This window comes from Vipera ursinii, assembly GCF_947247035.1.
Source record: "Vipera ursinii genome assembly, chromosome: 14".
NCBI classification, from domain to species: domain Eukaryota; kingdom Metazoa; phylum Chordata; class Lepidosauria; order Squamata; family Viperidae; genus Vipera; species Vipera ursinii.
The window spans coordinates 2,931,440-2,946,659 of record NC_139527.1 but is presented as its reverse complement, the minus strand read 5'-3'; the positions used below and the strand labels follow the sequence as shown (position 1 = coordinate 2,946,659).

Below are 15,220 nucleotides of genomic sequence, written 5' to 3'. Positions count from 1 at the left end.
TGTTCTGGCCACTAAATTCCATTCCCCACTTCCTCCTTTCAACAGTTAATCAGCTTTTTCAGTCTTGATTGAGTTGTTTGGGGATTTCCCCCCTTCCTTCAAGGATAGGTATTTTCCTTTCGGCATTATTTTTTAAAAAAATATTGCTAATTTTGGGGTGCCCCCAAACCTTTTGACCTTTCCCTCTATCAGCTGAGTCAATAGTTATTTTTATTATGATTATTATTTTGGCATTCTGGGAATTAAGCTGCTTTTAGCCTGGAGCTGGAGAGGCAACGGGAGTCTTTCTCCACCTGAGTGATGATGGGAGATGTGGTCCAGGCTTCCCAGAAGCCTCAATCAGCACGAGCCATGAGCAAGCATGGGGGGGCTGTAGTTCAAAGCATCCGAAAGGCGTTTGATGGACTCCCTCTGGGATACAGGAGAAAAACTCAAAAGCAAAGGAAACAAGGAAGAGAATGCTGCAGGGGCTGACAAAGGCAGCCAGTGAAAGCATAACATACCAAACAGCACCCAGGTTGACATATTTTACAAGGATAGTAAGGAAAGAATGCCTTCCCCGAAGCTAACGCGCTTGAGAGACAAGTATGCCACTGCTATCTCGAAACGTGCTTGCTTTGGAAAGAAACTGTCCAAATTTATAGGAAGGAGAGTTTCTGGATACTTCAGGAAAGCGAAATAAAAGGCAAGAAAGCCATCAAGCTCTGACTGAGGGCACCAGGGACCCCATAGTTCAACCCTGAGCTACAAATATTATCTTCTGTCCGCAACGCTGGAGTATATCTTTGTTCTCAAGATAGTCTCTCTTGTAACCAGGCGCTTTGGACCTTTCCCACCTTCTGACATTCAGTCTGCGTCCAGTAGCAATCTACTTCACCAACTGGATGCAAGGAAGGAAGAGCAAAGGAGATCCTTAAAACACAGTATTGGGAGGAGCTACTTGAAGACACCAAATCATCCCTCCTCTTCTGTCCACACTGAGACATCCCAGCCAGAGATGGTCCAACTTCTGCTCAAACCCAACCGAGGGAGTCACCGTCACTGCTTACCATCCCTCTGAGATCTACTACGGAGTTACTATCTAACAGGAAACATGAGGCCAACTGAGAGTGGAATTCTGTAGCTCCACTGGGTTCCTAACATTAGTTTTTGTTGTTTTTTTTATTCCCCTCCCTTGTTCCCTATAGTTGAAGGCCATCAACCTCAAGTAGCTGGCCTCTCCCGCTTGAGTTGGAAATGCACAGCTTCTGAAAGGTGATGGTGTTGGGTATGCCTACTCCAAAATATCTTTCTTGAATCATTGTTTTTGCTGTGTTCACTACAGACATCTGTGGAGTTTCTCAGTCATCCAGGTCACTGTTGTCCCAAAAGCTGCTTTTTCAGGAGGCAACTGGGCTTTCTTGGGGTTTGTTGTTTTTTTTTGAAGACATTTCGCTTCCCATCCAAGAAGCTTCTTCAGCTCTGACTGGATGGTGGGGAATGGAAGGATGTATTCAATGACTCTCTGAAAGAATGCAAATGATCAGCTGTCTGTAAGGAGTATAAATCCTTCCATTCGCCAGCATCTGGTTAGAACTGAAGAAGCTTCTCAGATGAAAAGCAAAACATCTTCAAAGAAAACCAAGGAAGTCCAACTGCTTCCTGAAAAAGCACCTTTGGGATTCCAAGTGGGTTCCACAGCCATTTCGATTGCTCGGGTGACCCTGAGGACACAGGGAAAAACCTCCAGGTGGCCTCAACAACTCTCTAAAGAAGGCAAACGACCAACTGTCTGCAAGGAGTATAAATCCTTCCATTCCCACCCACCCTCACCATCCAGTCAGAGCTGAAGAAGCTTCTCGGATGAGAAGCAAAACCTCTTCGAAGAAAAACGAGAAAGTCCAGTTGTTGTTGTTAGCTGCGAAGTCGTGTCCGACCCATCGCGACCCTATGGACAACGTTCCTCCAGGCCTTCCTGTCCTCTACCATCTTCTGGAGTCCCTTTAAGCTCACGCCTCCTGCTTCAGTGACTCCATCCAGCCACCTCATTCTCCATCGTCCCCTTCTTCTCTTGCCCTCAATCTTTCCCAGCATGAGGCTCTTCTCCAGTGAGTCCTTCCTTCTCATTAGGTGGCCAAAGTATTTGAGTTTTAGCTTCAGGATGTGGCCTTCTAAAGAGCAGTCAGGATTGATCTCCTCTAGGACTGACCGGTTTGATCGCCTTGCAGTCCAAGGGACTTACAGGAGTCTTCTCCAGCACCATAGTTGCCTCCTGAAAAAAAGCATCTTGGGGGAGTCACTACGGACCATCTTTGAAAACTTTCAGATTGGTGAAAACTGGGCTGTCTCGGACGGAGGAGACCTCTGCTCTAATCCATGGAGCAACTGGCAGCCGGGCTAGCAGGTGAGTCAAAGAGTCCCTTAGTGTTCACTTGCTATCATGAGATAAAAGCAGTCATTTATTCCCTCTCTTGCTGGATGAAACCTCCAGGCGTAGCCAAGATCAGCTGAATGGTGAGTCATTCGGTAAGAAGGTTTTACTCTTGACTGAAGCCCTTGAAGGGGACGTGAATTCCAATTCCCACTTTGAAGACTCTCTCTCCCGCCCGGATCTCTGCCCAAGCTTGGTCAGGGCAGAGCCCAAAGCAGATGGTTCGTTCTCTAGGGCCTTGGCCTTTCCAACAGTCCTCAAAGTTGGATCTCAAGAACGTCGCACCAAGAGGAAGGAGAGCTTCGGAAAGGAACAGCCAGAGGATTGCCGACTGTCTTCTGCAGGGAAATAAGATTTTTATTTTTATTTTTTTGCATGGGAACATCTGCCTTCTTTTTAAACAGCTGTGGGCAGCTATTGCAGGGTGTGGAAGTGAATCTCCTCTGGAGCGTCCTCTTCTTTTTAATTATTTTTGTTTTCTGCACCCAATCCAAGTTGGAAGCAAGAGAACATTTGAGATTAAGGACCAATGACAATAAGATAACGCCTCTCCGCTTGTCCCCAGGAAGCCAGACTCGGGTGGAAGAAAGAACGGCATTGCTTAGCCTTTGTTGGTGGCAAAACATGCAATCTCCGAAAAAGGTAAAATGAAATGGCTTGCTGTTATTGTCCTTAGTATTATTTGCATGAAGGTGGCTTGGAGTGCTGAGTGGCTGGCTTCAGTGGCTTTATTGTGCTTCGTTTCCAATCAGAACGAGGTTGCTGTTGTAGGCAATCCATTCGCAGAATAACAGAGTTGAAAGGGACCTTGGAGGTCTTCTAGTCTAACCCCATGTTCAAGCAGGAGACCTTATACCATTTCAAACAAATAGTTGTCCAATCTCTTTTTCACACACACACCCCCACACACAACTTCTGGAGGCAGGTTGTTCTACTGGTTAGTTGTCCTCACTGTCAGGAAGTTTCTCCTTAGCTCCAGGTTGCTTCTCTCCTTGACTAGTTTCCATCCGTTGCTTCTTGTCTTGCCTTCAGGCGCCCTTGAGGATGGGTTCTCCTTTTCTTTGTCACAGCCCCTCAAATAATTGGGAATTCTTGCTCTACCTCCTCCTCCTGGCTCTGGGCTTCTGTTTCTTCCCCACCCCATAAAGCTTCAGTTTGCTGAAGACGAGCTATGGTCTCTGCATCTGACTTCCCAAGGACTGTTAAATGCGACGGAGGAATGATGGCTTAGCCTGGTAGCTCTCTCTTTCCTCCGCTGCTCAGATCTGCCAACCAACGGAATGGAAAGGCGCACAAAATACCTGGAGAAATTTGACGACCGTCGCGCGTTACAACTCCGATGGGCCCGTAACTCAAGGACTACCTGTACTCAGAGCATCCGAGCAAACAACCAGAGATTAACCTTGTGGCACCTCCTTCCAATTTTCTTTATTCTCCTTTCGTCTGGCTAATTGAACCGGAAGAAGGAAGGAGAAGAGTGCTGTCCTGGAGAAGGTGGGGCCACCGAGCCTACCTTGCCCAATTCCCCTTCCGACATCCAATTTAGTGTCAACAGCACAACGGCCGATGACCTCATGGCTCTTTCGGGGCAGAGGTGTCCTGCAGGAGCTTTTCCTCCCCTCTGCTGAGACCACACAGACACCGGCAGTGCTCTGGCTTTCATCTGATCAACTGCATCTTCCAGATGAGACAAGACACAAATCCTCTTGTAGGCGTTTGAGGAGAGACTTGATCTCTGCCGAGCAATTCCATCTCATCTCTGACGGGTAGATTCTGCTCTGGCTTATTTTACAGAAGCCCCAAAGCAGCTGTTTACTATCCCATCCACTCCCTTGATAAGACCTTCCCCAAAATAGTTTGGAGATGTCAGAAAACAGCTGGAGAAATGTTGGGAAGTCCAATGGAGCAGGATGGGAGGAGCTGTGGCTGAGGTTGCTGAACCCCAACTGCCAGGAGCCCCCAACTTGTTTTTGTCAGTGGATGGCAATTGGGGCTGGAGAGGTTTTGTTCAAGAAATTCTAGAGCAGGAGTCTCCCAACCTGGCGGATTTAAGATTTGCGGACTTCAACTCCCATAGCTCTCTGGGGAATTCTGGGAGTTGAAGTCCACAAGTCTTTAAAGTTGCCAAGTTTGGAGACAACTACTCTAGATTCCTCATGCTTCCTTTAACCCCATCTGATAAAAGCATTTAACAGAAGAATGGAATGGAATGGAATAGGATGGGATGGGATGGGTTGGGATGGAATAGAATAGAATAGAATAGAATAGAATAGAATAGAATAGAATAGAATAGAATAGAATAGAATAGAATAGAATAGAATAGAATAGAATAGAATAGAAGAATAGAATAGAATAGAATAGAATAGAATAGAATAGAATAGAATAGAATAGAATAGAATAGAATAGAATAGAATAGAATAATAATGGAATGGAATAGAACAGAATAATAAAAATAGAATAGAATAGAATAGAATAATAATGGAATGGAATAGAACAGAATAATAGAATAGAATAGAATAGAGTAGAGTAGAGTAGAGTAGAGTAGAGTAGAGTAGAGTAGAGTAGAATAGAATAGAATAGAATAGAATAGAATAGAATAGAATAGAATAGAATAATAATAAAAATAGAATAGAATAGAATAGAATAATAATGGAATGGAATAGAACAGAATAATAGAATAGAATAGAGTAGAGTAGAGTAGAGTAGAGTAGAGTAGAGTAGAGTAGAGTAGAGTAGAGTAGAGTAGAGTAGAATAGAATAGAATAGAATAGAATAGAATAGAATAGAATAGAATAGAATAGAATAGAATAATAATGGAATGGAATAGAACAGAATAATAAAAAATGGAATAGAACAGAACAGAACAGAATAGAATAACAGACACAAATAATCTTTAGGTGAGGTATGATGGAACTTTTCTTCCAAGACCATTAGTGACATTGAGCCTGACCGACAAAAACACATTTCTGTGTGAGACAGAAAGGATAGATTATAGAGGGAAATAGATAAGGAGAAAGATCTACCAGGGACAGGCCATTTTCTTATATATCTGCAAATCCAACTGAAGGACTTGCTGTTTAATCTCTAAGCTGCATCTCTTGAGAACTTCCAGAGTTGGGCTGAGAGGACTGATTGATCGTCTTCTTCCAAGAAGTAGGTTTATTAGCTAGGATTAACCAAGCTGGTGGTGTAACTGTCGACAAACTGAAGCTGTTGCATCTGAATGAAAGGAAGTTAAAATGGTGGGCCAGATTCTGGAGTGTACACAGCATCCTGGTCATACATCTGAACAACCAAAGTCAATTACAATTACTGGTCTCCCATTCAAGTTGTCTCCAGCTTCAATCCTGCATTACTTTATTTGAGGCCAATCAAGGCCAGTTAAAGGCTTCCTTCTAGCCTGGTCCTGTCGACACTGATTAGCAGCATTTCAGGTGGGAAATTCTTCGGATGTGACCTGAAAATTGGGGCAGGTGATCTGCCATTGAGCAACGACAGGGGTTGGCAACCTTGGCTCTTTTATGACTCGTGGACTTCACCTCCCAGAATTCCTGAGCCAGCCACGCTGAGGGGAAAGGGAGAGTTTCCAAGCTGAGACATGCTGGCTCAGGAATTCTGGGACTTGAAGTCCACGAGTCATAAAAGAGCCAAGGTTGCCTACTCCTGAGCTAGGAGACTGAAAATTGTGGTCACGTGACTGCAGGAGATTGCAAACGGCTGTAAATGCGGGCCGGTTGCACAACTGCACAAACTGGGATCCATGAGGGGGTTGGATAGCTGTTGGATTTGGGTCATAGGGGAATGTTATAGTTTGGAATGGTTGCTGAGCAACGTAGGTTGAGGACTACCTGTACTGTAGTTTGAGGTCCTCAGTCCTGGCCCTTGAAGATTTTCTAAAAGTTGATATCAACCACATTGTAATTCTTAATAGGGTGTTTTCTCCACCTGGGCACAGATTTGAAGATGTATGGACTTCAACTCCCAGAATTCCCCGAGCCAGCTATGTCAGGAGGTTGCCAAAGGGGATCACATGACCCCGAGACCCTGCAACCGTCATAAATAGGAGCCAATTGCCAAGCGCCTGAATTTGGAGATCACGTGACCATGGGGAGGCTGCAACGGTCGTAAGTGTGAGGACCAGCCAGAAGTCACTTTTTCAGTGCCGTTGTCATTTCAGTCGCTCAACGAATGGTTGTAAGTCGAGGACCACCTGCATTTACTGACATGGCTATATGCCAGCCTTTTCAGTCACTGCTTTGGGCCCCAGGTGTGGCCCTGCATCCTGTTTCCTTGCTCATCCTCAGGACTTGCAATAAGACGGGATTTCCGATTTCCCCCCCCTCTCTTCTTGCCTTATGCAAATCTTTTCCTTCCCTTCCTACCTTTTCCCCTCTGGCAAAAGGGCTCCGTTTAGATCATTCTTCTGGTCAGGGGTTTTTAGGCAAAGCTCGTGCAGGCAGCCACAGGATCTGGGCTGCCCCCAGCGCTCGCTGATCTCATGTTTCCCTTACGAAGCCGACGGGGCTCTGAATCAGCCAGGCGTTCGTGCCTCCAATAAGGAAAGTTTGGCTCTTGTGCAACCGCCGTTGGACTTTCAAGGAATTTGTGTTATTTCCAGCTTTCTGGCTTGGAGTATCGTTGCTCGTTCAGGGGAGCAATGGCTGCTTATTCATCAATGGAAAGGAGGAGATTTATAACACTTCCAATAGTTTCTACAGACACGTCAAAGGTAGCAGAGGATCTAAATCATTATAAATTCTATTTTAGTGATTGACTCTTGCGTTAAACATCAATAATCTAATTTTTACTCCTCCCTCCCTTCCTTCCATGGGATTCCTTCCTTCCTCACCATGGAATTCCTTCCTTCCTTCCTTCCTTCCTTCCTTCCTTCCTTCCTTCCTTCCTTCCTTCCTTCCTTCCTCAACATGGTATTCCTTCCTTCCTCACCATGGCCTTCCTTCCTTCCTTCCTTCCTTCCTTCCTTCCTTCCTTCCTTCCTTCCTTCCTTCCTTCCTTCCTCCTCCTTTCAACAAACCCCTCTCTCTTCTTGCACTGATGATGTTACCTAGTTGGGTCCTGAAACGTCTGCAAGAAAACAACAATCTCAGAGAGCACCAAGGACCCCACAGTCATCTTCCTTCCTTCCTTCCTTCCTTCCTTCCTTCCTTCCTTCCTTCCTTCCTTCCTTCCTTCCTAACCCTAACCCTAACCCTAACGCACAGACAAACAGACAGACAGACAGGCTCCGCACAAACACATATTTTGCTGTTCCAAAGCTTCTGCTTTGTCATGGCAAGGCAGGGCACATCTGAATGATGCGGAAGGAATCTGAAGAGGTGGAAATGGGAAGGAAATATGGATGACAGAGGAGGGCTGGGCTGGGATCAGCCTAAAACAGGCCTGGCGGAATCAATGTTTGTCCTGCTGCCAAATAAGCAGCTTCTTCCCCTGACTGCCCAAGCAATTGCCATATTTCCTTGTCTAGACATGGAAAGGTCATAAAGTTAATGGTTCATTGCACTGTGACAATGGATCCATCCATCCATCCATCATTATCTAGTAATTATCTATTATCTATTAGGGGGTCAAATTATTCTCCAAAGCACCAAAGGGCAGGATGAGAAACAATGGTTGGAAACTGATCAAAGACAGAAGCAACCTGGAATTAAGGAGAAAGTTGCTAACAGTGAGGACAATTAACCAGTGGAACAGCCTGCCTCCAGAAATTGTGGGCGCTCCCTCACTGGAGGTTTTTAAAGAAGAGACTGGGCAGTCACTTGTCTGAAATGGTCTAGGTTCTCCTGCTGGAGCAGGGGGCTGGACTAGAAGACCTCCAAGGTCCCTTCTGGCTTCTATTCTATTCTATTCTATTCTATTCTATTCTATTCTATTCTATTCTATTCTATTCTATTCTATTATTATCTATCATCCCTATTTCCTATCTGTCTGTCTGTCTACCTACCTATTATCTTTGTCACTATCTCTCATCACATCTCTGTGATCAATATATATTAATTTTAAAAGACAAGAGATTTTTCTTTTAAAAAAAACTCACAAGATAATTTCACATTCAGATGCAAATTAAACATTTTTTTCCTTCACCTAGGCTGCAATCTTTTTTCAACCAGCCCCAATATCTACCCAAGACACTTCCTTTCTTAATTTACATTTGGGGAAGAATTTTGAAATTATTCATAATTTTCTTTATCAGTTTGACTGAAAGGTCATCTTGGTTTTTTATTTCCTTTGTTTCGTGTGTTTTTTTTAAAAAAAAAAAAAACATTTTCCATCCAAAAGTTTTAACCTCAAGCTTTTCCATAATTCCGTAGAATCATTTGTGGCTCATTCTGAGACTTTCTCTTCTGGGAAAAAAAAAACGAAAAACACAACCTTGTGAAGAAAAAAAAATGCAAATTCTTAGGTCAACCCTTCAGAGTAAAATGAGAGCAAAATGAGAATGAGCAAGGGGGGGGGAGTCTGGTGGCAAAATTCAAAATGTAGCAAAGGCTGAACTAGACATCCTGGTCTAGTATGGCTGGAGACATATTTGACAAGAAAAAAGTCAGCCGAAGCTTATGGCTATGAATTGTCAAAGAAAAGTGAACCGTTCCTTTCTCTGGCGTGTACATATAGAATTGCTGACTAATGGTTAAGAAATATACCTAAAAGGGTGTGTTGTGAATCCCCCTAATCCAACGCAGTTAAAAATCTTTTGTAAATATCTACATTGCATCACATACAAACACCACAAATTCTTGAGAGAGAGAGAGCCCGGCTAATTTTTTTTGTTCAAGAAAGGTAAGAGTTGTTATAGAAAAGAAAATAATCCGGATTCTTTTGGGTGGACCCATTACCATCACTGTTGTCCAAGGTAACATTCAACTCAAGGGCTACTTGGAAAAATCAGGCTTCTATAGAAGCGCGTTTCTCAACCTCAACAACCAAGGGTCTGGTTGGGGAATTCTGGGAGTTGTAATCCACACCTCTTGGTATAGAATCTTCTTTTTATAACTCCTGTCTTTGCATCTAAACAGGAGACCGAACATGCCTCTCTTCCATCCGATAAATCATCTGTTCCAAAATCCCTCCATCTGAAACTTGAGACGGCCTTTATGTCAGCTGACTTCTTATAAAAAATTCCTTCCTTTTCAAGGTCTCTCGGAAATTTTTACCCCCCCAAAGGTCTGCAACCTTTGGCTTTTGGACAAATCTACTGCTAAGCTTGTAAGCCGCCCTGAGTCTTCGGAGAAGGGCGGGATATAAATGTAATAATAAAAAAAAATCAAAAGCGCAAGAAAAAATTAACCAGTGGAACAGCTCGCCTCTTGAATTTGTGGGTGCTCCATCACCGGAGTTTTGTTTTTTTTTAAGACGAGACAGGCCAGCCACTTGTCTGAAATGGTATAGAGTAGAAGTCCTCCAAAGTCCCTTTCAGCTTTATTCTGATTTTTTTTAAAAAAATGTAGCCCAGAAACTTCCAAAGTGGAGCAGGTATACACCTCCGATATTTCTTGTCTTCTGTCTTCTCCATCATTTTATTGAACGGAAATTAGTATTCTTATGGCCTAAAAAAAAAAATAATGCAAAGCCACCAGGGGGCAATCAAGCTACCCGACACCCCTATTTTTCCACTCACGCTTGTGAAATGATTGTTAAGTCTCTGTGTGTATGTGTGTGTGAGAGTGTGTGTGTGTTTGTGTGTGGGGGACTTTTTTTTCCCCCTATGCTGAGTCATCCGTGATGTAAGCATGAAGCTGGTTTTCTTGACTGAAGAGTAGTGTGCAAGGGGTGTGTGGAGAAGATATCCCCCCCCCACCGAGTAATTAATGATCTCAGCTTCCCTCCCATGCCTCACAGTATATAACCAGTCACGATGTTCCTTTCTAGGCATCGCTTTTATGAATGAACTCTCCTGCGAGCTGCTGAGTTCCTCTTACGTCATTCTAGGATGCAACTTTCAATGAGAACCCTCCTTGCAGGTAAAAAAAAAAAAAGAAAAAAATCAAAATCTTTTCCCAAGCTTTGATTTTGCTTTGCCATTGAAGCCTTGTCAAGGGATACAGCTGGAATTAACCGATTTCAAACTTTCGCTTTATTCCTTCTCTTAACCCCCCTCCCCTCCCCCCTCCCCCAAGTGAGGTCAAGCCACTGCTGGTTTTTGCTAAACGCGGACGTTTAATCCAAAAAATTTTATCTTTATCTTGTCTTTTATTCCTGACTGACTGCCTGGGAAACACCTGGTTCGCTGTGCGGCGGACGGCTTGTCTTAATCGAGTGTTGATATTTGAAGAAAATGGGGTGGGGGGGAAACTAAGGATGCGGTGAGGGCCGGCTTGGTGTAGGGAGCTGAAGGCATCTAGTTAGAAATGGAAAAGTTGTGAGTTCAGGTCTTACAACTGAGGCCGAAAGCCCATCTTGGGACAGGCTTTCTTCCTCTGGAGCCCAGGAGGCATCAACGGGATGAAATTTCAAGGTTGCAAGAATACAGATTAGACATCAAGAAGAACTGCTTGATGCTAAACAGCTGTCAACCAGTGGAATATGTCACGCCTTGCAAGGCTTCCTTCCCTTTCGCTGGAGGTTGTTGATAGAGCTGGATTGTCATTCAGAGCAGGGGCTGGACTTGATGACCCTTTTGTTCCCTCCCAACTCTTATGATTTTCATGTATTTATTTATTAAATTCATAGGCTGCTTATTTTGCTATCCGCGACGCTATTGGGGGAAAAAAGTGAAAGAAAAAGCGCAAAGGAAAAGGAAATTCTGCTGGGAACTTTGTGTAGGTGTCAGGAAGGGCATCCGGCCAGCAAACGCTCAGCTCCATCCAGTCGGCAGCGATTCTAACCAGAATTAAGGGATTACACAGGGTCGTAATGGAATGAGCCTACTTTATTTTTACAGAGCGGGTCCCTTTTTGGCTAATGATGGCAGGTCTTTCTGGACAAAGCAAGGGCTGTATCGCAACGCTCAGTGGTCAAAAACTGAAGAGTGGCCATGTTCTCAAAAGACTCTGGGTTCAAGAAAGCAAGCTCCTTCCTGGGTTTTGCCTTCAGATCCAAACTAAACAGCCAGCCCTATCAGCTTGCATTCTCCTTCCTGTATTTGCAGCCTTAGCAAAACAACCCCATTGCGCTTTGTGATGTAACATTTGCTGGATTGCAGTTTCCAGCTTGTGGGTTTCATCACCGCACAACCTTTCTCCCAGTCTTTCTTCCCCCCCCCTCTCTCTCTCTCTCACACACACACACACACACAACTCTGAGTGTCAGAATTCCCTGGGTCTTGTGCAATGATCCTTCTGCAAAGAGGTGTGCCTGTGTTTTGACATGGACATGCCCAGGCTGAAGATTCTGCTAGATTTCCTGTTATATATATATATATATATTAAATTTCCTTGCTGGGGCCTCTTTTCTTTCGTCCTCCAGAAATCTTGCTGTTGTTGTGTTTTGTTTTGTTTTTGACATGTCCTTTTTTTCTGGGCTTCCTCCATCTCTGTTTTTGCTTTGTCATCTTTCTCGGTCGCTGGAGGCTAGAGCCGGGCTAAGTTTGGAGGGGTGGGGGTCTTTCCAGGGAAAAGCTTATCAAATCTCCCTTTTGATTTTCTTTTTTTTTTAATGCTGGCCTGTCAAATAAATTGGATGCGTGAAATCAGGGCAGTGATGGGATGCTGAGAGCTTCCTCAGCTGTTTCAACACAGATTTGAACCACAGGTCAGGGTGGAACAGCTTGCCTCCAAATAAATAAATCAATAAATAATAATAATAATAATAATAATAATAATAATAATAATAATAATAATAATAATAATAATAATAATAATAATAAAGTTGGAAGGGACCTTGGAGGTCATCTAGTCCAACCCCCTGGACTAGAAACCCTATACCATTTCAGACAAATGGCTGTCCAGTCTCTTCTTAAAAACCTCCAGTGTTGGAGCATTCACCACTTCTGGAGGCAGGTTGTTCCACTGGTTAGTTGTTCTAACTGTCAGGAAGTTTCTCCTTAGTTCTAGGTTGCTTCTCTCCTTGTCTAGCTTCCATCCAAATGTTGCTGGTGCTCCATCACTGGAGGCTTTTAAGAAGAGACTGGACAGCCACTTGTCTTGAATGGTATAGGGTCTCTTACCTGAGGAGGGGGTTGGACTAGAAGACCTCCAAGGTCCCTTCCCGCTCTTATTTTGTCCTTAGAAGGTTTTGATTCTAATAAGTGTTATTTTTCTATGTTCTATGTTTGAGCCAAATTCAACGGTTCGGCTCCTTTCGTGGTCGTGTGAATGAACTTTGGGTGCTTGGCAACAGGGCTTCATTTATGATGGGGTTTGCCTTATAGCTGCCATGTCTGCTTAATGACCACTGCAAAAAAACTTGAATTGAATCGGTCGCCCATTTCATGACTGTTACGACGTACAACTGCCCCATTATGGTGGGTAGGTTGAGGACTGCCTGTAATACAGAAATAATGCTGAAAGTTCCATAAAATAAAAATAAATAAATAAAAACGCAAAGGCGATTTAGAAAAACAAGAATTGCAAACGGTGGCAAAATCAGGAGAAATGGGAAAACGAGAACAAATTGAGATGAAAGTTTGTGAGGTTCAGAAGCTTTTTTTATTATTATTATTTTTTTACTAGCAGAAAAATTCACCTCCTCCGCTTTTGTTTTCCAACCAGGAGTTATCTCCATGCTGCTGATCGCACACTGCAGATTCTCATCTGGGAGACCTTTGCACCCAGACGGATACAATTCCATGTGTCACGATGTTCGGCCTTGCAAGCACCCTGTTTTTGATCAAGTGCGGTGCCTGGTGTCACGTCTGAACACGTCAGCTCCGGAGTTATTTGAGAGTTATGTAAGTGATCTCTGTTATATCTCTTCCCTCTCCTAAGTACAGGTAGTCCTTGACTTATGACTGTAGACGAGCTTTGAATTGCAGTCATAAGTTCATGCCATTTTGTGCACAAAAATGGGAGAATGCTTTGGTTCCCAGAATGGACGAATGGCTGCAAAAGTTAATGGAGTTAGCAGAGAGGTTTAAATGGACTGTTTTGATTGAAAGAAAAGAATACAATTAATTTTGTTTCTACAATGGTACCTTGGTACTCAACTCTTTGAAACTCATTGAATATGATACTCAATGCCAAATCTGAACTGAAAATTTTGCTCTGGTACTCATTGTTTGTGCTAGAATTTGTCGGTGTCGGCTGCCTTATGACTCACTCACTTTCCTTATGGGGAAAAATTTGTTTGTTACTCATTGTTTTTGATACTCATCGGAACCAATCAAGAATGAGTACCAAAGTACCACTGTGCTTGGAACCCACTTCTGGACTTTATGCTTGAGGTGAAAAAAAATATGGATGTTTGCTTTTGGGTTTTGCCGGTTAGATACATTAGTTGCTGTGGAAATGGCTAGTATACAGTATTACGTAAAAGTAAAAAGTTGAGGTTGTATGTTATTGCCTTATTCTACGGCACCAAAAGGAGTCGGAGGTCACTGAGTGAAGGTAGCACGTGAATTTGGAAAGTTCCCAACATGTTTCACCCTCCAAACATGGGTGCAAAAGAGGGGAAGTGTTCAAGCTTGGTCGTTTTAAGACCATGCTGACTGGGGAATTGATTTGATTTGATTTGATTATATGCCGCCCTTCTCCCTGAGGACTCAGGGCGGCTCACAACCATAAAAATTAAAAAACATAAAGTAATTTTTTTAAAAAAGAATTAAACAATAAATGCAATAATTACAAGACAATTTACCCCAGTAAAAAGCCTAATTAAAAAACGTAGTCAGTCCAGGCCCGCTTGTTGGAACAACCAGGTCTTCAGGTCACGGCGGAAGGACTGAAGGTCAGGGGCCGTCCGCAGCTCCGGGGGTAGTTCATTCCAGAGGGTCGGCGCGCCCACAGAGAAGGCTCTCCCCCTGGGGGTCGCCAGCCGGCATTGCCTGGCTGAATTCTGGGAGTGGAAGTCTACAGATCTTGGCCGTGGCCATGGTTGGAGACTCCTGGCGTGAAGGTTGCATTCCAAAATGGAAGGGGGTCTTTTGCTTTGTCTTCTGAAATAATGGATGTTTTTGACGACCCTTAATTTGGTTCTCTCGTTTCTCTGGAGCAGCGCCGAAGCCAAGGTCCCCCTTTCAGCGAGAAGAAGGAGCTGGATGACTTTTGTGAGCCTGACCAGGCGTTTCCTCTTTTCGTCAGCTCACTGAGTGACAAGGAGAGGGTGATCAACCTCTACCAGATCTTTGTCTTCTTTAATGCCTCCTTGGACAACATCACAAAAGACCAGGAAAGCTTCAACAGAGAGTCCAGGGAAGACTTGCTACGGCGACTCAGAAACACCACCAACAACACCGCGGGCCTCCTGTCCAACCTCACCTGCCTGCTTTGCTCCAAGTACAAGGTCAGTCACGTGGACGTGACCTACGGCAATCATTCCAGCACAGACAGCTTTGAGAAGAAACAAAAAGGTTGCCAGATACTCCGGAAATACAAAAAAGTCATCAGCCATGCTGCGCAAGCTTTGGGACATTGCCGTCACAAGCAGACATGATGCTAAACTGCCCTCCCTCGCCTGATCCTGTTTTTCCTCTTCCTCTTCCTCCTCTTCCTCCTTCCGGCGCTTCTGATACTTCTCCTGTAATTTCAGCCTCTAGGCCACTAGCTTGTCTTGAAATAGTTTTCCACCCAGTTTTGAGGTGGAAATACCAGAGTATTTATTTGCATCTCTCTCAGGGTTGTGTTACACACACAAAAATCAACCTCTCTGCCGTCTTTCCTATTTTTATTCCTCTTAAAACAGCCAGAGAGTCCAGCA

The 15,220-nt window shown here is 43.9% G+C and overlaps 1 protein-coding gene and 1 long non-coding RNA gene across 2 annotated transcripts; both read left to right on the top strand.

Moving 5' to 3' along the window:
• Nucleotides 1-3,020: 3,020 nt before the first annotated feature.
• LOC310646860 lies at nt 3,021-13,104 on the top strand. The gene is made up of 3 exons (XR_014493781.1): nt 3,021-3,052; nt 10,298-10,389; nt 13,078-13,104. It is a non-coding gene; the product is annotated as an uncharacterized lncRNA (long non-coding RNA).
• Nucleotides 13,105-13,154: 50 nt separating this feature from the next.
• Nucleotides 13,155-14,956, top strand: LIF (LIF interleukin 6 family cytokine; the record flags this gene model as incomplete). The annotated part of the gene is made up of 2 exons (XM_083373398.1): nt 13,155-13,256; nt 14,519-14,956. 2 exons carry the CDS (start codon nt 13,155-13,157, stop codon nt 14,954-14,956), a joined length of 540 nt encoding a protein of 179 aa, XP_083229524.1.
• Nucleotides 14,957-15,220: the final 264 nt, after the last annotated feature.